Below are 24,423 nucleotides of genomic sequence, written 5' to 3' on the forward strand. Positions count from 1 at the left end.
TGGTTTTGCATCACAAATGTAATATTGCTCTGATAAACAACATCCTGTAACTTTTCATTCAAAATCCAAACAGGATATATGATTACTTTCTAAAAAAAAAAATCCTATTCTCACATGTATACCCTACGTCTCATATGAACTGTACCTACAAAGTACCAGTAGCTGAAAGCAAGTCCTGAGTCACTTCTTCAGACAACCTCCAGGCAGGTGGTGCGCTTGAGGAGGAAAGGGCTTCAAAACAGACATCCTCGGTGCTCCCCCCCAGCTCACAGTGCTGTGAAATCACAATTTCTTTCACAAATAACCCCCAGCTTCTATGTATGAATGTATGGGACAAGCTCCGCTCTAGAAAGTAGTGTCGCATCCTTTCCTTCCTCCTACAGAAATTAACATCATGAATCTTTAAGCTGCTCTGGACAGTCAGACCTTTGTGGCTCTACGGAGCATCACAGTTGCCATTTCCCAGTGGCAGGGGTCTGGCCATGCTGAACAGCTCACAGTACGGGAACATATAGTAACAGATCATATAAGATGGCAAGCACACTCCTAACTAGCTACCTTTTGGTCTAATAAAAGATGCACCTTTACCTCTAAACCTTACCTTACAGTCTTGCCCATTTGTCAGCTTAAATCTTAAGATGGTCAGCATGAAAAAATGCTTTTGTACTTACTGACATGGAGCCCACCACCAGCAGTGGTCTGCTGTAGTAACCAGGGAGGGCTTGGTCCTTCCAATTGCTTGAAGAACGCCCCTTGGAGCCAGTGTGAAAAGACTGAGTAAGTGTGTCCTGGTTTCAGCTGGGACAGAGTTAATTTACTTCCTAGTAGCTGGTGCAGTGCTGTGTTTTGGATTTGGTGTGAGAACAGCGTTGGTAGCACACTGATGGTTTTGGTTGTTGCTGGGTGATGTTTATACTCAGTCAAGGACTTTCCAGTTTCTCAGCCCTGCCAGCAAGAGGGCTGGGGGGACACGGGAAACTGGGAGGGGACACAGCCAGGACAAGTGACCTGAACTAGCCAAAGGGTGACCTGAACTAGGAAAGATACCATGGGGCATCATGCTCAGTATATAAATGGGGTGGGTGGGGTGGGTGGCTGTTGGCTGGGCATGGCTCAGCGGGTGGTGAGCAGCTGTATTGTGCGTCACTTGTTTTCTTTCCTCCCTTCCCTTTGGATTTCATTCCCCTGCCAGCCTCCCTCCTTTTCATTATAACTGTCATTGTTAATATTATTATTGTTCTTTTGGTTCCATTTTATTTCAATTGCTAAATTGTTCCTATCTCAACCCCTGAATTTTACATTCCTTTCCGATTCTCCTCCCCATCCCTCTGGGTGAGCGGGGAGTGACTGAGCAGCTGCGTGGTATTCAATTGCCAGCTGGGGTTAAATCACAACAGAGGGTCACAGGTTCTGCGCAGAGCACTCCGATTCCAGACACACTGACTCCCAGGAACCAGAGCCAGGCAACTGCAACTACCCAAACACTTCTCCATGGCAAACGTCTAGGTTCCCACAACAGAAATTAAAAACACAGCTGCTCTTTTTTAAAATGAAAGCATCTCTGTTCACTGGGGTGCAATTCCCCCTGTCAGAGACAGCCAAGAGAAGGCCTATGCATCGCCGAGCTCCCAGTTGGAGTTGGAGGGAAAACAGTAGTGACTTAACAGACTTGCTGCCTGGTTATGATGAATGGACTGGCTTCCACCTCTTCTGAAGAGGAAAGCATCTTGACTTTTTTATCTTTATAAGAATTCTTTTTTTTCTTGTAAATAACTTACAATCATATTTCCTTCCTATATTCATGTATATATTTTAAATCCTGACATCAACTCAGTTTTTCACTAGATAAGGCAGAGGTTGAGAGCACATGGGGTTATTAATTCAGGTAGCAATGGGAAGGAATGAAGGAAAGAACAAACAACAGAATGAGGAAGGGCTGCATGTTATCTTTCAAAAATTTATGTAAAATACACTGGAATATGTCCCACACATAGGTCTGCCATCCATCTAAGAATTCCTGTCAAGGAACAAAATAGCTCACAGCACCCAGTTATTACTTTAAACCAGTCACCAAGTCTGTAGCATTTAAACCCACAGAGATGCTCTCTGTTGAATTAACTAGAACTGTGGATGCAGGATAAATTATTTCTTCAACTGTCACATACGTCCCTGTTAAAAATCCAACAACTCCGATGACAGCTATAAAAATGTCTTTAAATATCATCCATAAACTTAAGTTTTCCTTGTAGAAAGTGAGAATTTCAACCAGAGGTGGCAGAATCAGTGCCAGAGTGCTGCTGCTGACAGCTCCGACAAAAGAAATCACCAGGTCTAGGCGAGGGATCAAAATCGCTACAGCACCTAAAACACAAAAGTAACAGTGGCTTCAGATTTAATATCCTCATGAAAAACAAAACTGCAACACACACATAATCTAGTGGCTCAGGCTTTTTAAAAAGTTCTATCATTCACTAGTTTTCCAGCTACAAGTGGCATCCTCTATACAGATCAATGCATGTATTTGTAAGATACACCTTCGTACTCATGTGAGATACTCAGTTTTGATTCTGAATTTTTACACAAGCTGGCAGAGCTTCAAGCTAAGGTGTTCTTGTACTTAGCAGGTAAAAAATTCTGGTGCACAAATCGTAGAGAAATGAGAAATATGAAACTGTATGGAGCCGTTTCAGTTTATTAGTAGTTGTTGGGTTTTTAAGATGAAAGAATAAAGTTGAGGAAGAGCAGGGCAAGGGGCTGTTGCATGCTGCCTAGGAGACAGTGGACAAAAACGCATCCCTATTAATTATTATATATTACTAATAATCTAAAAGTGACATAAAATTATTCAAAATGAACCAAACTTGTTGGTCACTTGGCAGTCTCATAATCATTTAAATCACTTTTACCTACAAACTTGCCTCTTGAGAAATCTTGGTCTATACAATTTCATTCAGTTTCTAAATGCTACTGTAAGAGTTGCCCGCTTAACTAAATGAGAATTTAGCTCTTCCAAGAGATGAGTCTGAACACAAGACCCACTAAGCCTTTTAGCATGGTATGGCTGGTCTCACCACCTGAAACTGTACCATTCATAGAAACAAAATCCACCATGCTGGGCAACAACCACTTCTGGTTTTAACCCCTTCAGCCGGAAAGCCTAGGCAAGGGACCCTGCTATTAACTCAGATACACCAGCCGACATGTATGTTTTGAGTCCTTTATTAGAAACCAGCTTTCAAAGGTTAACTGAGCCCATGTCTCCATATGATTCACGGTACGTCATAGAATCACAGAGTGGTCAGGGTTGGAAGGGACCTCTGGAAGTCATCTTGTCCAACCCCCTGCTAAAGCAGAGCCACCCAGAGCAGGCTGCACAGGATCACGTCCAGGCAAGTTCCGAATGTCTCCAGAGCAGGAGACCCCACAGCATCTCTGGGCAGCCTGTGCAGGGCTCTGTCACCCTCAAGGGAAAGAAGCTAGTCAGGTAGAACCTGTTGTGCGTGCCCATTACCTGTCGCTGGGCGCCACTGAAAAGAGCCTGGTCTCGTCCTCTTGACTCTCACCCTTAAGATACTTGTAGACATTGATGAGATCCCCTCTCAGCCGTCTCTTCTCCAGGCTGGAGAAGAGATCCCCTACCTTTTAGAGCCCTAACCCAAGGAAATGTCTTTTTTCCCTTCCATGAATATATCGCCTTCTAGCTGTCAGACATTAGCGTAAACATCCGCAGCATCTGCCTGCTTGCCATTTTCTATCGGTTCTCATCAAGACAAGGAAGGAAGCAATCAGGAAGAACGCCATTCAAGCCATGAAAGCAGGCACTGTGAATGCCCAAACAATATGGGATGAGTGCTCAGACCAGAACGACTGGCTAGCATGCTTGATATTTGTACAGCAATGCACAGTCCATAAGTAATTGAAAAGTGCAGCTGAAGTATTTTGGCAATGACTGGTAAGACTCTCAGCTAATGAATATGTTGAACATGTTCTTCTGAAGGAAAAGGGAGGGCTGCACATTTATTATCTTGCCAGTTTAATAGATGTAGTGGGTGTATGCATTAAATATAGATTTTTCAACTTCTGTAATAGACTCTTTCAATTCTACATATGTCCTGAATTTAGAAGGTACTCATTAATTTATACTTCATAGTTTTGTTTGAAACATCCTGCTTTAATACAAATAATGAGAATGTTTTTCATATTTTTTTAATTGGACCCCCCCTGCAGTTCATAATTGCTTCAGGTTACAGAAAAGCAAAATGCTGAGTGTTGGTTTGGATCTCATCAAATGTTTGCCTGGCTCATATAAATTTATATGAATCTGGATATTGCTGTGGGAGGAAGGTTGGAAACGTGTTTCAAGGTTTTAGTTAGTGTCTTATTTATCCTCTAATAAACAAGAGAAATACAACTCATGTTTATTACCTACCAAAAAATGTCCTCAAGAGTTAAGAAAGTTACCCAGTCCCTAGAAGTAAACAAGGGGCATTTCTGCAGGTAAGGAGCCTGATTTTCCCTGTCCTGCATGGGTTTTAAAAATACAGTGTCAAGAAGGAATTCTGAACCTTTACCAACAGTCATGAAACCTTCTGGTTCATAAGCTCTGGGAATCTCAACTGAAGAAATAAGCTACACAATATTAATAGTGTAAAAAATTACTTTCCAGATAGTACCAGATTTTAGATTTTACCTAAGTATTCAAACATAATTCTGACAAAAAACCCCCAACAGGTCAGCAGTATTTAAACATGTACCTCAGAAGAAAGGAAGTAATAGGTATGTTACCAGATCAGTAGTATGGCCCAAGCAAATTGTCCTAACAGCAGATTTTATAAATATGCATGGTCAAAAAGACCAAGGGTTTCTTAAGTATGAGAAATATTGGCTGTTACTAGGAAGTGGCAATTTCAAATAGTTGAAGAGCAGCATAACTGTCTCAAGCAGTTTTCTTCAAAGGCAGTGACAGTGCTGAAGAGGTCCCCGTTCTGCAGGAAGTCAGCGCGTCCTGATCTTTGTCCACTCTTCCAGGACCAAATCGGATGACTGGAGCATTGATGTATTAAAGATGGGTGTCCGACACACATACAACTTTCCAAAAGCATAAACCAAAATTGTATTTTTAAGAGGCAGATGCCTACAACAAGAAGAGAGTCCCTTCCAGGAAGAAAAAACGCCTCCAACAAAACATCTGCCAAAGAATCCTGTCTGTAGGCAAAACGGCACTTCAAAATGCCAGCCCGAATCCTCCTTCCTCTTCTCGTATCCCAGGCTATGCTCTCTGTCCATCCTTCCCTACTGCAGTAGCCAGTCAAACCGGCATCCTCTTCCGTTCTCCCTACTGCATTGTCTCCTGGATCCCCTCCCCTGCTGCAGCACCTCCCCGTTTTCCTCCAACTCACCCCTCCTTTTCCACAACACTCTCCTCCACATTGCCCGATATTTTTTTTTTCCTTTACCTGCTAAGAGAATAGAAAACCATTTCTCTGCTACAGACTACTCCAGACGGCTTAGCAGCTTTGGGTGCAAGGAGTTTATACGTGCAGGCTGGGCAACTAGAAAGTCAATATAGCTATGTCTTCTCAAGTGGCCGTTTGAGCAGGGGATCCGTGTTGTGTTTTCTGTGTAACTGTATTTCCATGCTCTGCACAAGAGTCATATCTTCCACCTTGACTTGCAGGCAGACAAAACAGTGCGGGCTATACTTCAGACATCAGCTGGACATTGCAGACTTACTTAAGAGAACCACAAGAAATCATTTATCTCTTTCATAAAAGTAACATGTTACATCACAATTTAAAAAAACCCCACATTTTAAAAACGAATAACAAAATCTTAAAAAATTTAGTATTTCAATAAAAAGCTGTTCATTTAAATAAGTAACAAAAAATAATGCCTTCTCTGAGAGGTCCACAGTGAAAACTAAACTGTGTATTGATACATAAGTACAAAGGACTATGAGACCTGTAGATACCTGTAGTAGATACTAATCTGAAAATAAACTAATGCAAATAATCACTTAAGAGCATTTATGAATAATTTACAGAGCTTTGCACACAGGTAGAAAGGAATCTACATATTGATGGATGCAGTTTAAAAAAAAAAGGATTTTGTATAAAGACCCTGATACTATGTAATTGTGAATTAGAAAATTATTTTTTCTGGCTAGAAAGGCTAATTAACATAGGGTTTGAGTTGGTGTTTGTTTTAGCTATTAAGACATCAAAAGACTATAAGATACATACAGAGGATAATTTAATTAAAAATTATTTAGAGTCAGTCTTGACCAAAAATAGTTTTCTTAACCCAATTTCTTAAAAAGCATGCTTTTAAATACCAGCTCAATCTCAAAACTAAAACTGAACAGAAAAAGGAACAAAGCAGAAGATAAACTGCAGTTATACTACGAAGTGACAAATTCTACTTTCACACTGGAGAGAAAAAGGGATACAGCTTGCATGCAGGACAGCCATATACATCATATGGTTTGGTTTTATTCCCTTTGGAATGAAAATCTCTTTTTATCATCATCTTCCTGCAACATACTGAATGCAAAGACAGAAACTACTTCACGTCATTTGCCCTCACGCTACAACTCACTGTTTATAAGTGCTTTGTCCTGTTAGTGGAAAAAAACCTAGAAAGACCAGACTCATACAGGAGAAGATGGTTTAAATATCCTCACCCTTCACAGTGAGAGGTAATCCAGGACTCTGCCCCGACACACAGCAGAGCCCTAATAACCAGTTAGGGAATGGGCAGGTCCATCCCTTCCCAGAGCCCTCCGTTATCAGTTTCTCAAAAATGCGTAAGTAAATTCTGTTTTTACAGCAAGCACTTTGCATCAGAGATTTCAAAGCTATTTACAAAAGGGTTTGCATTTAGTCTTTTTATTCCTTATGCAGAAAGATGCATAAAGAATGACATCAGACAAAACAGCAATTTAATGGGGGCACCGAGTCCAGTTTTCTTAATAGATTACCTAAAATACCAACAGTCAAAGCTAAGGATTGGTTAATGCCACTGGTATGAGAGCCCCCTTCCACAACAGCGCTCCCCCCATGCTCCACTAATACATCTCTCCCCAGTAGCTGTCTGCGTTTTACACAATCCCAAAATTCAGGTAGTGTAATTTGTTCAGGCTTCAGTTTAGGCACCCTGTCTGCATTTTACACAATCCCAAAATTCAGGTAGTGTAATTTGTTCAGGCTTCAGTTTCCAGGACCTGCACCCATTTTAAGCAGAATTCAGCGTCACAACAATCCCGTGCAGGAGGAGGCTGCATGAGCAGTTACAAATTTACAGGGACAAGGACGGAGTTGCAGTGACGGGGCTATAAGGCGATTCTTCCCACCGCTCACCTCCTCAGGACTACTAAGCATGACTTGCTCACTCCTAGTCAAACGTCAAAGTGGTAGTTACTAAACTGCTTGGCCTCCTCATCCTGTTCTTTCTGCCCCCCATCAGATCTTCAGAATTAATGCCTTTTTACTAAGCACGCTTCTTGGATGCCTAGTAAACGCATACAGCAAACCAGGCAGCGAGATGCTACGGAAGCTCATCACGCTGCAGGTTGCCTGGAGCTGCAACACCAGGTGATCTTTATAAAACCAGCAAGCACAGGTACGTGGCACAGCACATGCTGGATTATGTGCAAATGTGGGTCACCGTTTAATTAACTACAAACCGTGGGCTCACAAATGACATCAGGTTGGACTGTTACATTTGAAACATTGTATTTATCCATTCGTCTCTGCAGTAGACTTATTTGAGCTTTGCTACCAATACTTTTTCATAGAAATTTTTTTAAACATACTTCCACGAAGTAATGTAAATAACTGCTATATGGAGCTAGATTCAACAAATGAATGTAAAGCACACAGCAAAACTCATTAATATTGAGCTCCAAATGGATTATCCTAAACCATTACAGTACTGACACTGTTGACACCACCACTCGCTCTCCTTTAGACATGTGAATCTATGGACCCACCAGAAATGAGTCTGCAATTAAACTTCTGTACTCTTTGTCTCAGTCTGTTAAAATAAATTGCAACTCTCAGACAGCTGAAGGCCTCCCAAAAGCACAAGCAAAAACTGCTATTTGCTCATCCAAGGACAAGACTGGTTTTGCTACAGGGAGCAGAGGTGAAGTAAAATGTTGAGAGCAGCAGCTAAACCTTGAGGAGCCAGCCATGCTGCTTCTGATGCTGCTGGAAAGTCATCTGTTGCTCCACTTAGTGTAATCACTCTATACTCCCCAATCGTTCTCTTGGATGCACTATGTATATCAAACTATGTCACAGGAAGGTAGGCAAGTGAGCCATGGCTACTTTGTTGTCTCGTAACAAAAACAAGACTCAGGCAATAACAAGTTAAAATAATTTTATATAAAAAGTTTGTCTTGCCCTCACCCTTGAAAATAAAAATAAGTCATTATATACCTTTTATGTATATATCATATATTTACAGTGAGCAAAAATGTCATTAAGATTAAATTGAACATACTTAGCTTCAATCTGAAGCTACTGTACTTAGCTCCATAAACACTAAACATGTATGAGTATGTAGCTCCATAAATACTAAACATAAATACTAAACCTATGAAGGAGAAACATTGCCAAAGACACCTTTAAGGGTCCTATTTCATAATTAAATTTTGCATTTCTTTATTAAAGATGATTAAAGGAACAGCTGATTAAAATGACAATAAATATCTATGTTACTGGAATCCTTTTGTCAAAGTAGAATCCATCAGGATGCCATAAATTGTAACAATTATCTCAGATAAATTATCCTCTCTAATTATCATCTAAGGACTAAATATTTATTAAACAACAGATTGTTAGCTCACCCTCCTCCCCCCATGTTTTAAATAAATTATAGAACAAAGAGATTCTGTTCTGGATAACTTTAATAAAACTTCTGAGCCAAGAGGCTCTAACCTGTGTTTGGGTGGGGTTGTATGTGCTACAACTTCCATTAGCAAGAACACATTAATTCGCAAAATTTCAAAACAAGAAAATGTATCAGACCAGCTTGCCTCAGGAGGGAAGTCATGACAAAGCTCTAACCTAAAAAAAATCAGCACAGAGGATATGGAAGCAGGGATATGCTACAGAAGAGAAATTTAGAGATATCACATGGACGTATCTCGATGGTCTCAGGAAAGCTGAAATTCAGATGAAGCCAAGGGATGCCAAAGGCAGTAAGAAGAACTTTTAGAAGTTCTTGGTAATTGGTAATTAAAGGACATTGGTAATAAAAGGCTGAAGGACAGCGTGAGCCTGCTGCTGAATGGGGTGTAGGGCTTGGTGACAGCACACACAGGTGAGGCTGAGGTACTCAGCGCTGCCTTTGCCTCAGTCAGCGTCCCAGCCCCTGCCATCACTGAAAGAGATCAATAATTGCCATCAGTGGAGGAGGACTGAATCAGCAAATACTTGAGAAAACTCAAACCACAAAGGTATACAGAACATGACGGGCTGCATCCAAGAGTGTTGAAGAGAACTAGCCAGTGTCCTTCTAACACCGCTCTATGTTGTCTTTGAAAGGTCATGGAAACTGGGGGAGCTCCCTGGTGACTGGGGGAAAGGAAATGTCAAGAAAGGGCGAAAGAATAACCCAGGGTAATCCAGGCAAGTTAGCTTCAATTTGGTCCCTGGAAAAATCATGGAGCAAGTCATCTTGGAGCACTTTCTGGGCATGTGAAGGAGAAAAGGGTGTCTGGGAACAGAAAATGGATGTAGGCAGGATAAGTCATGCTTGACCATCCTGATTTTCTTCTCTGGTACAATGACTGGGTTTATGAACGAGGGGAAACCAGTAAATACCATTTACCGCAACTTCAGAAGTCTTTGACACTGCCCCAATACTCTTGCATCTGGATGGAGGGAAACCAGATGAGTATAAAACTTACTGGACAAAAAGAACAGTGGTTAATGGCTTATAGTCTACCTGGAGGCTGGTAAAAATCCTACGGCTAGTAAGGAAAGTAAAAGTTTCCTGTCATTGATAAAAACATGAAATGATCACTTAAGATGACAGGAATGATGTTCTTTAAGCCTAGAAAATGAGAATGCCCTTACTACAATACAAATGTCTCACAAAAACATCCCTGTAGCACAAAGTCGTAGTGCTGAAAGTGGGCTGATAACACATTTAAGTCCATATTAACTTAAATCATTGATATTTAATCATGATTCAAAGCTGGATTAAACTGATATTTTAACACTGATACTTCACAGGGTATTTTTTTTTTTTTACAATGGCTTAAAAATATATCCATTATTGCTTATTTAAATAATAGCAGTGCTAAGTATCTTACAAATCAAATACTTAAGTCCTCAGAGAACTTTTAGCCACTTTCAAAGGGGAAGTCACGCTCTGATTTCATACAATGTTAAAATCTTTTCATAATAAGCAAATGCTTGGATTTTCACGTAGTTTTTAAGTATCTGAGTTGGCCTGCTTATTTTGGGCTGCAAAACCACAGAGCTTTTTGGTATGATCAGTACCTATTGCATATGACACGTACTATATTATTACCAACATGCTAATAAATAACTTAAGAATTTACTGCAACATATCAAAAGTAAATTAAAAGATAACGCCCACAGGGAGATAACAACAACGCTGTGGTGGGATGACCAATGCATTTCCAAAATAATGCTTTGCAACAGCTGGTGTCACAGGCATGAGTTAGCTGCAGCCTGCTGTGTTGATTGATGATACCGTAAAAACAAGCTGCCAAGTGCCTTGGCTTCCCAGAGAGAATCACGTGCAGTAGCTAGTTGAGGTTCAGCTCCCTGTGTTGACAGGCTTAGGCAGATTAAATACTGAATTATGGTCTGCAGTCCAAATCCATCAAAAAAAAAAAAGAAAAAGAAAAAAGAAAAAAGCGGTCATCTGCAGATGTTTTTAATCTTAATTTGTTGACATTTCACCTTGCAAAGTGAAGTTGGGAGAGAGCAGCTTGCTTTGTTACATAGGAAAACTCAACTGCCAATTGCTTAGTGGCTTCCAGCTCAGCAGAGGGAATTTCAGGCACACATGTGTCTGAAGCACCGTCTTCTCCCAATGTCAAGCCAGCTGCACTTGCTGCACTGGACACTTTGCCAGATGTCTGGAAACACCCGCTGTGTGCTATGCATGCCCAGGAGAAGGGATCATCCTCCTTAGCACTCATTCTTAATTTTCTGTGACCCAAGTGAATCAATACCCAACATAAATATGTGACTGCATATCATAAACCTGTACTGCCACATACTGTCCTTTAGCCGTCATTTTCAAAGAGCTCACCATCATCTTTCCAGCTTGATGGGAGAGGGAAAACAATCACCTAGTGGTTACACCGGGATAGGTGGACTCAGGTTTGATGTTCTCCTCAAGGGATTGAAGTTTAAATCCAACTTCCAGTGCCCCAGACGCTGGGTTTGTAGGTGAAAACTATAAAATTACCTTTCTTTTTTTTTTTTCCTAAACATAATGCTGTTAATTATGTTACCCAAAGAAATCTGCCAAAAATTTTATTTTATTCTTGATTCAGAAGATTACTCAAGCTATGTCAGTTTTGGTTTAGGGTTTTTTTTTTGTTTCTTTTTTAAAAGATCCCCGAATTGCTGATTTACTGAAGTTCTGTCAGAATTCTCGGAATTTCTGCAGGGTATTAAAACACAACTCCATTTCAACACTTCTGAAGAAAAGAACACGCTTATAAACCTGTGTGTGTTGTCAACATACAAATGATATAGCTGTAAGTGTCACTATGGCTTCTAAGGAAGCAGTTTTCTGAAATGAACATGTTTTCTACTGTTCCTAAGTTCAGTAAACTGAAGTTATATTTCAAATTGACTTTTTACTTAAGGATGAAACAGTTTAATTTCCTGCCCTATAACAGTCAACATAAAACAGAAGGCAGCCTTCATGTCATGAAATTTTCTCTTAAAACCAGTACTTGTGAGGGCCAGTAATTTGACAGATCTGCACAGGCTGTAGTCACAGGCTGTAGCTTGGTCAGAAACAGCAGCACACCAAATAAGCACTTACCTGAGAAGGAAAGACAGCAAAGGAGCACAAAGCATCTTGATGGACTACAGGCTGAAAATTAACATTTTCACAGTCCATCAGGGGAAACCCAGTGCAGCTAGTTTAAAGAAATGGTCAATGAAAGTTATTTTCAACACTCTGTTGAAAGTCTATTCAACCTCAGAACAAGATGATCTCTCAAACAGCTTATAAATCCCCCACGGTTCTAATGTTTGGGATTGTAGGTCCTGTAATTTTGTATCTCCATAAGCAAAGGGCATGCACCATATCCTTAGAAATAAAGCTTTTAATCCGTGCACAGGAAACCTGTTTTCAGTATGCTTCACTTGCACTGGGTTGTTCAGTAGCTTTGGGCATAATCACAACAGCAACAACAGTGAGTTCCTTTGTAAGGCCCTTCATCAGTGACAGATAAAAACAATATGAAAATAATAATAATAAACTTTAGCATAACTGCAGTACCTGTTAGAGCTTTAATACTTATTCTGGAACTCTGATACCAAAGAGCTCTACTCTTACTTGTCCATGTACCTACACAATAAATGGTAAATAAGAAACTGAGCTTGTGTTACATCATCAGGCACCTTTTTTTTTTTTTTTTGGCTAACCTCAAATGCTCTGCATTCTATTTTTGGGGTAGTTTTCTTCCTATACCAAACTCTACCATAATCTTTTGGTAATGCTTTTAAGCGGACAGTGAAATGATTATGTGTAAATAATACTTTATAAAGCAGCATGGACTCCCACAGGATAAAAGGCAATACTAAATATCAAACATAAGCTATTACACTGCACTATAATGCTATTTTTTAACTAGCAGGCATTACCACCACCGCTGCCAACACCCTTGAAAGCAGCAGTAACCCAAAATAAAAATGGTGCCTGCTGGGAGCATTCCAAATAAAGATGCAAAAATCTGGTAAGTCAAACGAGTATGCTTCCAGTTATAGCTCATCGGAGATGAGTGTGAAGCATGGCACTGATGTCTATCCTACAGCTCTGTAGATAATCATTATCTAATTGTCTGCAAGGGGGGAAAAAAAACCCATAAGTTTTTTTCCCCAACAGTTACTATTGAGTTAATATTTAAACTCAATGTCCCTATCATTCTCAAAAAAAAAAAAAAAGTGTTTAAAAGTAAGATTTCAGATAAAAGTCATTAAATAAACTTTAATTTATATTAGGTATTATTATTTTACTTAGCAGTATAATTAAACAATTACTGATTAAGAGAATAGGATTTTCTTTTTTATTGTATAAACTGTTCTGTTACCCTGAAGTTCAATATCAACATAAAAGGACATGTGAAAGGAGACATAGAACATAGGCATTGGCTTCAATTCACCTGTTTCAGCATGGGCTCATATTAGACATAGCTTTTAGAGAACATTCTCCCTTGAACTTCGGAAAAAATACCATGTTTCAGTACTGCAGGAAAAATGGCTTTATGAGAAAGCCTCATCCCTCTGAAGAACATAAGCCAATTCAGACAGTCCCTCAAAACCACCATGCTTCTTTTCAATTAGCACGAGCTATGTGATGGTGACACCCAGGGATAGCATCACTCATGGCGCGATCCTGGCTGTCTGGGACAAAGGCCCGCTATGGAGCTGGTTTGCTGCTACACACATCCACAAGTACTATCACTGCAGCTAAGCTGAGCACCTAAAATCCCACTACTCACATGAATCTCTTTGGGACCCTAAAATCTCCATGTTTACGCCCCTTCCAGACCTTGAAACAAAGATCTATTTTGGTGGTGCTTAATATTTTCTTGTAAAGATGAGTCCAGCCCAATATCCACATCTCAGAGAAGTCAAGCTTGCCAGCTCCCATTGCTCAGGACAGTGTTAAGCATCAAGCTAGAGAAGTGTCTGGAAAATAAGTATCATCTACCCTCTTTTTAAACCTGTGCCCGAGAAAATACAAAATACAAAGGGTATAAGATCAAAATGATTCCCTAGCCGAGTCCCCTGATGTCCTAGGCCATACGTTAGATGTTGACATTTTACTGACAGATGCAACACAAATGAAATTACACTACACACTTATTTATACAACATTGTACATACATGTACCTACACTTGGGTCACCTAAAACAGAGAGCCCCTTACAGACCTAAACACCATCCCTGCTGGGAGCATACACTACCTCCACAGGTGAGCAACCTCTGTGGCCAAGTACCCTTGACACTAGAAGTTTGTGTTTTCTAATATGAATTTGTGTGATGCTAACCTCCAGACAAGAAACCTTTGCTGTCTGGCCTTGGTGATTAAAGCTCTATCCACTATCAGAAGTCACTTAACCATTTCTTTGGTAAAGACAATAAGCTGAGTTTTGTAATCCTCCTTCGATCAAGCCTACTTTCCATCATCTTTTTTTGTTGTAGACTGTTATTAATGTATGACACTCCTCTGCCTAAAAAACATTAGTACTATGTCCTTTCCTCAGTCACAACACCATACTTTGAGTTCAGGATCAAACACTTATTTCCCTCGTTATCCTCCCTTTCTTCTTAGAATGCCATCTTCCCACAGATATATAAAACATTATTCAAAATGCTTGTGTGCTATGTGTTCATCATTATTGTTGTGTTGCTCTTTGTATTGTCTGTGCAGTCTATCAGCTTTAACTCTAATTTTCAGATGATGGGCAAAAACACCAACTAGTGTCACATTTAGTACTGATTCCACTAGACAGTTCTTTAAAAATAGCCTGAATTCTGTATCTGGCCTCAATGACAGCTTCTTTATGAGATATAATCACTACTTATTTAATCTGAAATGGTTACTTTACAATGATAAATTACCATAATTTTGTGTGATGATAACCTAAATTTAAATCTGTCTCTTTATAAATTATTTTAAATCTAGTAATCCCACAGAAAAAAATAATCACATTTAATTGGAAAGATCAAGTTTGCATAAAACTATTTTGACTGCCAGCAATCATATATTCATCTTTTTCTTCTAGCTAACAGACTTCCCAAATAATGTCCTTTTTGCATGACTGTTAACACTTGTCACTTCCTAACAGCAATAAAAGCAAATTTCATTGTCACATCATTGCTAAGATTTATTTTACTTCTGATAAGCCCCAAATTAGCTGTCTTAATTAGATCAACTAACAAAGACAACAAGAAATCCTGAGAGTATGCAATACCATCTCCATACTCTGATACAAATGCTTGCATTACCTAAAATTTATTGGAATGTTCTTGTGGAAATTACTATGTACATTGGCTGTCTGTGGTCTTTGCATTACTAAAGATAGTGGAACACAAAAATGTGAATTATGGTATGTTTGAAATTCATCAAACCCCTAACTTTTTACTGTCAAAAACATTGCTGCATTGACTTCATTGTTACCTCTGGATCACACTGCATTTACAATGTAATAAACAAATTTAGAGTGCTTTTGTTAAACAAAACTAACCTTGTGGGGTAAGTACAGGAAAGATCTTACACTGCTTTTTGTTGCCAAAACATTGATGTGGATGCTGGAGCACTGCTTTACTCTCAAATTGAGGGAGCAGTTTATTTCTTGCCAAGAGCTTTCTAGACACTGATTTAAGGATGTGATTATAACCATGGAGTTAGAATATTGATCTACCCATTGTCAGTACAAGAATTAATTTAGAAAACAAGTGAATTATTAAGAACATAAAATTCCCAGAAGTTTTTTCAATTAGAAGAGATGATACTGCTGTTTATAGATCAGATGGGGAAGAATTTACTCTCATTAGTTTTCCTCTAAAGAAGTCGGGAAAGAAACAAGAAAAAGGAATTATGAAAACTCACAGAAGAATGGTAATATCAAACTATACATAGAATGGACTAAGAGGATTTTCCAACGTAAGTGAAAGAAAAAGGATGAAAAAATATAGTAGATGTGAATCTAACTAAAAGGGGCTTATGGCAAGGTAAATCAGTATCGACTGTTGCTTTTGCGGATAAACAAAAAAAATATGGTTGGATTATTCTTGAATATAAACAGCATGTCACAGAAATTCATTATTTTATAGGTTAGGCACAGCTGAACACCACAGAGCACTGTGTAGGAGTGTTAAATGTGGTCAGAAAACACAGTAGGTCAAAATTTTGTTCTCAGCCCCATTAGCGAATATCTGTACCTCAGTGGTAATGCTCTGTATTTGTGTAAATACAAAATTTAGCGTGTACCCCATGGACTAATTTACCCAGTATGTTTATTGGGTAATTATAAGTAATTATTAAAGTGTTATGTATTTTTGAAAGTATTTTTTAAATTTGCATGTTATATAATTTATATTTATTATATAAAAAAACCCTAACTTCTGTTACTGCAAAAAGGTATAGCAAGAAATATGTACTTAATTGCAGTGAATATGGACAGATTAGGCACAAATTCAAGACTGGATTGCTTTTACAGACTTCATCTCAGTGAGGTGTATGAGATGCTCTCCCAAAGACCTTGAAGGATTTATTACAAATGAAATTAAGAACCGTTTTTGTACTAAGGATGCTCAGATTTTTATCCCTCTCTTTTGTTATCACAAAGTATCTTACCCACTTCCAAGGTAAGTGATTCTTTTTGGATTAAGAAAGCCCTTCAATGAGGAGAAAGAGTGAATGACAAGGTCCTATCCAGCCTTTCTGCTTATGTCATGAATTGATCAAGTATATCCACATGAGCAGAGCATACAGCCATTTGTTCGTAAGCATCTTCCCCTTCACAGCGAGTTGCAGTGTTTCAATAAAGCAGGGAAAGGAAAATCCCATAAAAAGAAAATAAAACAGTAATGTGAAAATGCAACACTGCAAGGATGTAATTCATTTAAATATGCTATACATTCTTACTTGATTTTGCTCTGACGTTTTAAGGCTATGTACTGCTGTTATGACAAGTGATCTTTAAAGTCCCAAGTCATAATGAAGTCATGAAGGACTTAATTCTCATCCTGTTCCATCTTTATCTCAAAATTTCAAGTCAACTTTGCTGCCCGTTACACACAGTAAGTGTAGAGGAAACAAAATAAATATGTAAAAATTGCTAATTTTTAATGACAGCAGTTCAGAAGACACAAGAAGCTGCTATCACCCAGCCATTGCTCTCCAATGCTTTATAAAACAAGACAGACATCTGAAAACCAGTTGTGAGGATCAACTTATCAAGGCACCAATCTTGAATAACACTAAGACATCATTAGTATTTTAGCTTTTGTGCTTATTTGAAGCACTAAGCAAAGAAAATGCCTGGAGTGATTAATTCCAGCTATGAAATATTTTTTTTAAGAAACAATTTAAAGCAAAGAAATGTTTCACTTCTCTTGAAAAGAAAAAGAAGCACTAGGATGCCTGTATACAAACTAGCAGAAAAGTTGTACTTCAATGGCCCCAAGTATTTTCTTTATTGCTAATTGTTTTCAATATACAGTGAAAAAGCTCTCAAATATTTTTCAAGAAATGCTTTCCCTACCTTTACCCACTGCAATCTTCAAAAGGCTTACTTGCAATCTACCTATCATTCCTAGGGTCTTGACAGAAAAACTGCACATTTGACTCTTTGCAAAACGATCTATCAGTGCATGAGGAAAAAAAATTTCCACCATCTATATAAATTAGGAAATTATTTTTAAAATAAAAACCTTTTCTAATTAGAAGTCTGCATTCAGAACCTCCTGCTAGCTGCAACCCCACCTTAGCAGCAGATGTCCTGCTGGGGCTCATTTCAAAAGACTTCCAATTGATTTCTGAAATTTTTTCTCTCCATATCCATTAAATATGGTATTTCACTATTCAAACTTTAAATCCTCTCTCATGTTAACCTAGCAATACAGATGGGAAAGAACAGTTTTCACTCATTTTTTACATAAGCTCACACAACACTGCTGTCCATCGGAGGTGCTGACTGGACTTTCCCCGCCTTCTCCAGGAAAACTGTCTGCTCCCACCAAGCAGCGCTGCTGGAGGAATGCAGCCGCTGACTCCCTGGCACTCTCAAACGTGGACCAAATCTTACCTAAGTATCCCTTGTCGGTTCAGTGATACCCAGAGTGCCGCACGCACGTAATGCACAGAAGGTGTGTGTCAGTTCGTGTGGTGGGCTGACCCTGGCTTGTTGTCTAGCAGCTATTTTCCCTGCTCTTCTCAAGCCCTTCTCCCTGCGGCATTGCCCCTGGAGCCGGCTGGCATTGGCTCTGGCAGCCATGGGGGGGGCTGCCCCCCAGCCCACCAGTACTGACACCTGGCACAACTCTCCAGTGACCCTTCTGCATGGACAGCATCCATAGCAGGGAATCCACTGGACCACAGTTTGCCTCTACTTGAGCCACAGTTGAGTATCTTGCCAGTCTACTTACAGGTAGGAAAAATAATCACCACTAGAAAATTAAAACCACATGTCAACAACTTGTAAATACAAAATGTATCCAGATTTTCTTCCTTCTTGTTCAGGAGTGAAATCTTTCATGTGCTGCATGTAGCTAAGACATTAAAACATGTGTCCATCAGTGCTTGAAACATTTTCCCAATCAGTTAGCTGTACCAGTTCAGACCATTTCCTTCGAGCTTATTGTAAGGACAGCATAAAGAGAAATGAAATTCCATAGACCATAGCTGGCTAGTGATTCTCTTCTCATCTTGTTTCCTTCTTTGAGTTAGAAAGCAATCCTCCAAAGGACAAATGGTTTCTGTATGTAAGTTGCAAAGACTGGTAACAGCATCTCGTAGCATTTTGCTCCACATTTTACATACATTCCTGAAGTGAAACAAACACTCTCAATGTTTTTTGACAATACTTTTCAAATTTCTTTCCTCACAGAATTACTTTGCTCCCCAGCCATATTTGTTCCCTTGCTTTGTGGCTTGCTTGATAGTTCTTATTTATAGCACATATCTGAAAACAACCCAGAATTGTATCTAAATTGCTATCAAAAGTATATTAAGTAACATCATAAGTCTCCCTATTAAGTACTCGATAGACTTCATTGTCAGTTACTCAGAGGAATTTATTTGAGCAAATACTGCTCAGCTGTTGTTCCTGAACATTTCTGTACTTACTTTTTCCCAAAGCTGAACTACTCTTTAACTAAAATGTTTAACTTTACTGAGCTACCTCCTCAACAGGAGAGGACAACGTTCAGCATCTTCCAACTTACTAATTAGCTTTCATCTCTCTATTGGCTACATAAATATTCTGCTTGCGAAGAGGAAAATTAATTAAGGGATTCATTGGCTATCCCATCCTTCTTTAAAGCCAGAGCCCCAGGGAAGACCACTTGACCGAACACTCATGTCACTCCGGGCTGACTGAATGACACTGAAAATACAGATACAAATTTGCAAGAAAGGGAAAACAGTTTGTGACAAATCCCAATGAAACGAGGGAGAAATAAGTATGAAAGTTAGGCTTCCCTTTCCTTAACCCATATTCATAAGGGCATACCACAAGAAACACAGATCCATTCAGCAGCACAAGTCTGACATGATAAAGATGTATCAGATACAAGAATTTTGCCTAGGGCTGCTGTATCTAAAATTCCTGGGACTTTACTGAGTAAATTCTTCAGACTTCATTATTTCCTATGCAGAGAAATATAAATAAATAGAAACACCAGAAATTTATGTTTTCTTTAATGAGACAGCTTAAAAAAGTAGACTTACTTATTTAGCGCTCTAAAACAGAGAACTCATCTCCGTGGGCCTCATTTGTTCTTTTGCTGCAAACTGGCTTCCATGAAGAGACAGGCACATTCTGTGAACATCTATTTTCAGTCATAAAAGTAAAATTTTTTTTAAGAATTTCTGACATGTAAGCTGTAACCTACCACTGAAAGGACAACAAAACAGCGATACACTGAAAATCAGTAACAATGCAAAGCCAAACAAAACCTAAAGGAGAGCTTCAGCCATGATAAAAGCCATCAATTCAGCTGGCTGCTCATACACCAAGACAAAGAGATTTTACTAAAAGATTACTGTTGTAATTTGTAATGCAACTGTGATATCTTTACCTTCAGAAAACAGTTCTTTTATTGGCTTTTCCTTTCTGATATTATGGTGATTTTATCCTTATTCATGCTAGTTTAATTTTCTTCAAATATTACCCCTTAAAAATCTTCTTCAAAGCTTCTCCATCGGAAGACTGAAGACTTTTGTTTTATGTTTAACTCCCATACCAAAACCAGTTCCGCACAACTTCCTCCTGAGCTGTGTTAACTCTGCTAAATACCAAAAAAAAAAAAAAAGAAAAAAAAAAAAGAAAAAAAAGGCTCAGAATGGCTTAAACCTCTGCTACAATGTTTAAGATGTTTTCTTTAATTAATGACAACTTACCACTGTACAATTACTTATAATTTTGGTAGATTAAAAAACCCACAACACCCCAGTATCACAAACCAACAGATTCTGTATGATTTTCCCCACCTGGTCTTTAGAAAACTCTGAAGTTTCTAGAACAGTGCATCTATTCAATGCTAAGACCCACTATACTTTTAACTAGAACAGAAGCCTCAGATCCCCAGTGCTGGTGCTAGTTACAGAATGTTACATGGTGCCCAAGAGCAGCGACTGTGAGAAGTACCTATAGGTGACATGGTATAGGAGAGCAATGACCCTGCAAAGTACCTATAGGTGAAGTGCTGCAGGAGAGTAGTGACCCTGCAAAGTACCTATAGGTGACACAGTGCAGGGGAGCAGCATGCCTGGGAGGTACCTACAGGTGACATGGTGCAGGAGAGCAGCAACTGTGAGAAGTACCTACAGGTTAAACTGAGCAAGTAACTCAGGAGCAAGCACTAGTAATACTATGGTGAAAGGGCTACTACACTCACTGGAGATGTACATGTAAAGTCAGGACAGAAAAAGTTGTGTTATTTATGTGCACAACACAACTGAGACTAGGAAAGGGGGAACTGGGCACAGAAGAGTTCTGTAAACTAATTACAACTGATAACAAATAAAACCGACTGCAAGAAGTCAAGGCCAGACTTATCTAGAAAACACTTTATAATACAGTATTTCCCTCTTGTCTTCAGTTTAAGACTGCATGTTAGTCTAAGAAATGTAGTAAAGCATAACACTGATTACTTCTGGTGTAATGTCTAGAGTCAGGAATGCAAAGAAGTCATTTATAGCAAGAGATAAAAATAAGAACTTGAGGTTTTAAGAAAAAAATCTACTAAGAATGAACAAAATCAGATAAAACAGAAATAAAACGTCATGGTTTTTAAGCCATTAGCTTTTGACTTTCCTGACTCATAAGTGTTCATACTTGCAGCCAGATATTCCTTAAAATAAAGTTAACTGCGGTAAAAGCAGTATTTTTAATTAGACTAGCTGACGTAATTGGAGAAAATAGGAAAGTTTGGAAGATTAGAATCCCTCTGTCGAGTGACAAATGATAACCAAGTCCAATTTGGAACCCGAGCTACATAACTGACAACAGTAACTGTGGACAACCTTTACAGAACTTACTCCCAGAAGCTTCTGTTTATTTTTCTACATAAACAAAAGTAATAGAGTTTGAGACACCCCCGTATTATATATGCCAGTTCAGGCCAACAGATCATGCTAGAAGTTCTATTACTACGGGGCCATATTTATGCTTTTTTCCTGGCCCAAGCAAGGAGTTCAGCAGTTCTTTCCCTAAAGGACAATATGCCAGTCATCCTTCAGAAGAGTTTTTCCTGTTCTTCATCACCAAGATGAAGAGTGGCTTTCATGCACAAAGCATTTCAGAAGGGATGAGAAGAGGTTCTTACTCAAGCGCTTAAAAAAATCAGTAGATGGTCTGCAGAAACCCTGCAGTCCACCAATTTGTTGACAAGCTGCGACCTAATGGCCCAGGCTTTAATAAAAGGACTAACGGGGCACACAACTATTCGAAAGCTATGAGTTTTTTTTAATAAAAAGGGCTGCGGTCCCATGCAGGAATCTCAACAGAAATCCCCATTAGCTGCTTATTCACGTTGATTTGGCATCTTATTCTCAGTTGTCACGCTGCAAATAAAATTACAACTTTCCAACAGGAAATGTAGAGAAAACGCCCATTTTTAGAGACAAAATCATCAGTGCCTTACAGTTTCAATAAGACAGAAAAGTTGCACTAGGCTTCTGACATAGCAGCCTAATTTCCAAAGGGAGGTACACCCGCTCAAGTTAAGAGGTGGGCAACAGTGTCTTTGTTGGCTGATGTAAGAAACTGAAATTACGACAAATCTCTGCCTGCAATTTAAAAATATATGAAGCAACACACAACTAAGGAATGGAACACAACTCACTGTCAAAGACATTTTGGCAAAAAAGAGACTTAATTACTTATGGGCTGCATTATTCCATCTACAATCCTTTGTCTCTATGATGTCAAGAGGAAGTAAATAAATTCCAGATTTTCTTGTAATCTTATTACTGATTTTACTAAATAAAATAAAACAACTTTTGTTCTAACTTTCCTTCTGAAGGAAGTTAATAAATTACATTTTAAAAACGTCTTTGACAAATCAGCATACATTTTCAAAGAAAATGTAAGGAAATGTGATAAAAAGGCATGGTTTAATTTCCTCCCTAGGAAATACGCAATCAAAAGAAGCAGAGAGGAGAAACCACCTGAGGAGGAGTTGCAGAAGCGGCAAGATGGTGCACACAGCCTGTCAAGTGCTGTATCATGCAGTTCTACCGCAGTTTAAATGGCTTTCTGCTCACATTTTCTCAATGTTGGTAAAGAAACATATTTCACTTTTTGATCTGAGCAGACACCGCTTTTACTACTGGCAAACTTGTTGCTCTCACTTCAAGGGACTGAATGTCAAACAGTTACAAAGCTGCACCAGCGTGAGTAGTTGAAAACAACAGTGCACCGACTGATTCAGATCCTTGCAATAGTAATGCTTTTCTGGAAGCCCTGAATTAGCTGCAGTGAAAGAAATGGAGATGGAAAGAAGTGAAACAAAAGAGAAAGTAATGATTCTCAACAAAAGAAATTATTAGAGTGATGATGAATGCAATAAGGTAAGACACTGTGATGATTTAATATATGGACACCTATAGTATCACTATGGCAGGAGCTCACTGTTCTAAATGCCATATAAAACCATGATCAATTGTATTTCATACAGCTGTTTCCTTACAGAACAATCTCTCATGCCTTCAGGTGCACAAGAATGTCACTTTTGACATCAGCACAATTTTCTTGTAAACAGATATCAACAAACATGGAAAGGCTGCAAGGAGGAGTTAATTTTCTTTTTAATCCTACCATAGAATAAAACTGATGCAGCATCATGCTATTTTTTACAAGCTGCTTTATACTTACTGTATGTAAGTCCCCGCCCTGTAGAATCTATAATCAAACGAAAAGCTAAATATAAGACGCAGTAGTTGCACATCAGGACAAAAATAGCTGCCTACTTTAATGCTAAACGTCTTTATGTTTTGTTAGACTTGTATTATAGTGTCAGAGATAAAAAGGTAGTCTCCTCTAGATAAAAAAGTAGTCTACTCTACCTTATTGTTCAACTGCCCACAAAATACTACACTAAAAATGAAAATTGTCAGAAATTACATTGAAAAGCATCCAAAGCAACTTCATTTCTCCATTCGAGACAACAAAAATCAATTTAAAGAAAATCCTTTCCTGTATAATACTATAGCTTAATATGGTATAAAATAGAAACTTCTGAAATTTAGTGGTGTTGCTGGAGGCTCATACTTTTAGAAAATACCTACTTCAGTTAAGTACAGAGGAGCAGCCTGAAGTGCCTGACAAGCTGTAATCAGTATCGTAGCACTGCTGAGTTATGCCTTAACTATGCACTGTGTGACGTAGCAGCTGCAGAATGGTGACAATCAAACACTATCCAAATAAGCACACTTGTTACATCAGAAGTGTTGGCACAGGAACACTTTGTAAAAATAGTTTTATTTTTTTGTATTTAGAAAACCTCTTTGTAAAAACACAGTACAGTAGAACTTGCAAGTTCTGGCCATTATTCAAGATTCTACCATGCTAAAGACAGGAAAAAAACCCCACACATGCTACCAATGTAAAGCCCAAGAAGTTTGATTTTCTGCTTCACAGTTGCCACTGACGGATACCGAACTAACTGCAGAAAGACTAACTGAAATCAATGCAACATAATTTCATCCCCCAGATTTGCTGTGGCCAAATTTTCAAACACGGGTCCTCAAAAATATTCAATATGAAATCTTCCCAGTATTCTATCTCTACACCATGGCATCTAAATACACTGCCTGCTTTCCTCACAGCCTGATCACCTGCAGCAGCGTAAGACAAAACTACTGAAATCAATCTTAATGGCACATTGCACTAAAATATCGGCTGTGTATATGTGAACATCAGAGTGTTTCCAGACAGTCAAAGCTAAATACCACTTTGGCA

General features: G+C 38.8%; 1 protein-coding gene across 3 annotated transcripts in view; it reads right to left on the bottom strand.

Moving 5' to 3' along the window:
- Positions 1–1,546: 1,546 nt before the first annotated feature.
- The window catches only part of SLC36A4 (solute carrier family 36 member 4), a 108,491-nt gene continuing 85,614 nt past the window's right edge, over positions 1,547–24,423 (bottom strand). For 2 of the 3 annotated variants that reach the window (XM_037377294.1, XM_037377297.1), the window contains exon 11: positions 1,547–2,361. In XM_037377294.1, coding sequence (XP_037233191.1) covers positions 2,054–2,361 — 308 coding nt within the window. In that variant the 3' untranslated portion in view covers positions 1,547–2,053. Of the gene's footprint in view, positions 2,362–20,042; positions 20,249–24,423 lie in introns of those variants that run through there. The other variant, XM_037377296.1, reaches the window with a different exon arrangement.

The sequence above is a fragment of the Falco rusticolus genome, chromosome 2 (assembly GCF_015220075.1).
Source record: "Falco rusticolus isolate bFalRus1 chromosome 2, bFalRus1.pri, whole genome shotgun sequence".
NCBI lineage: Eukaryota > Metazoa > Chordata > Aves > Falconiformes > Falconidae > Falco > Falco rusticolus.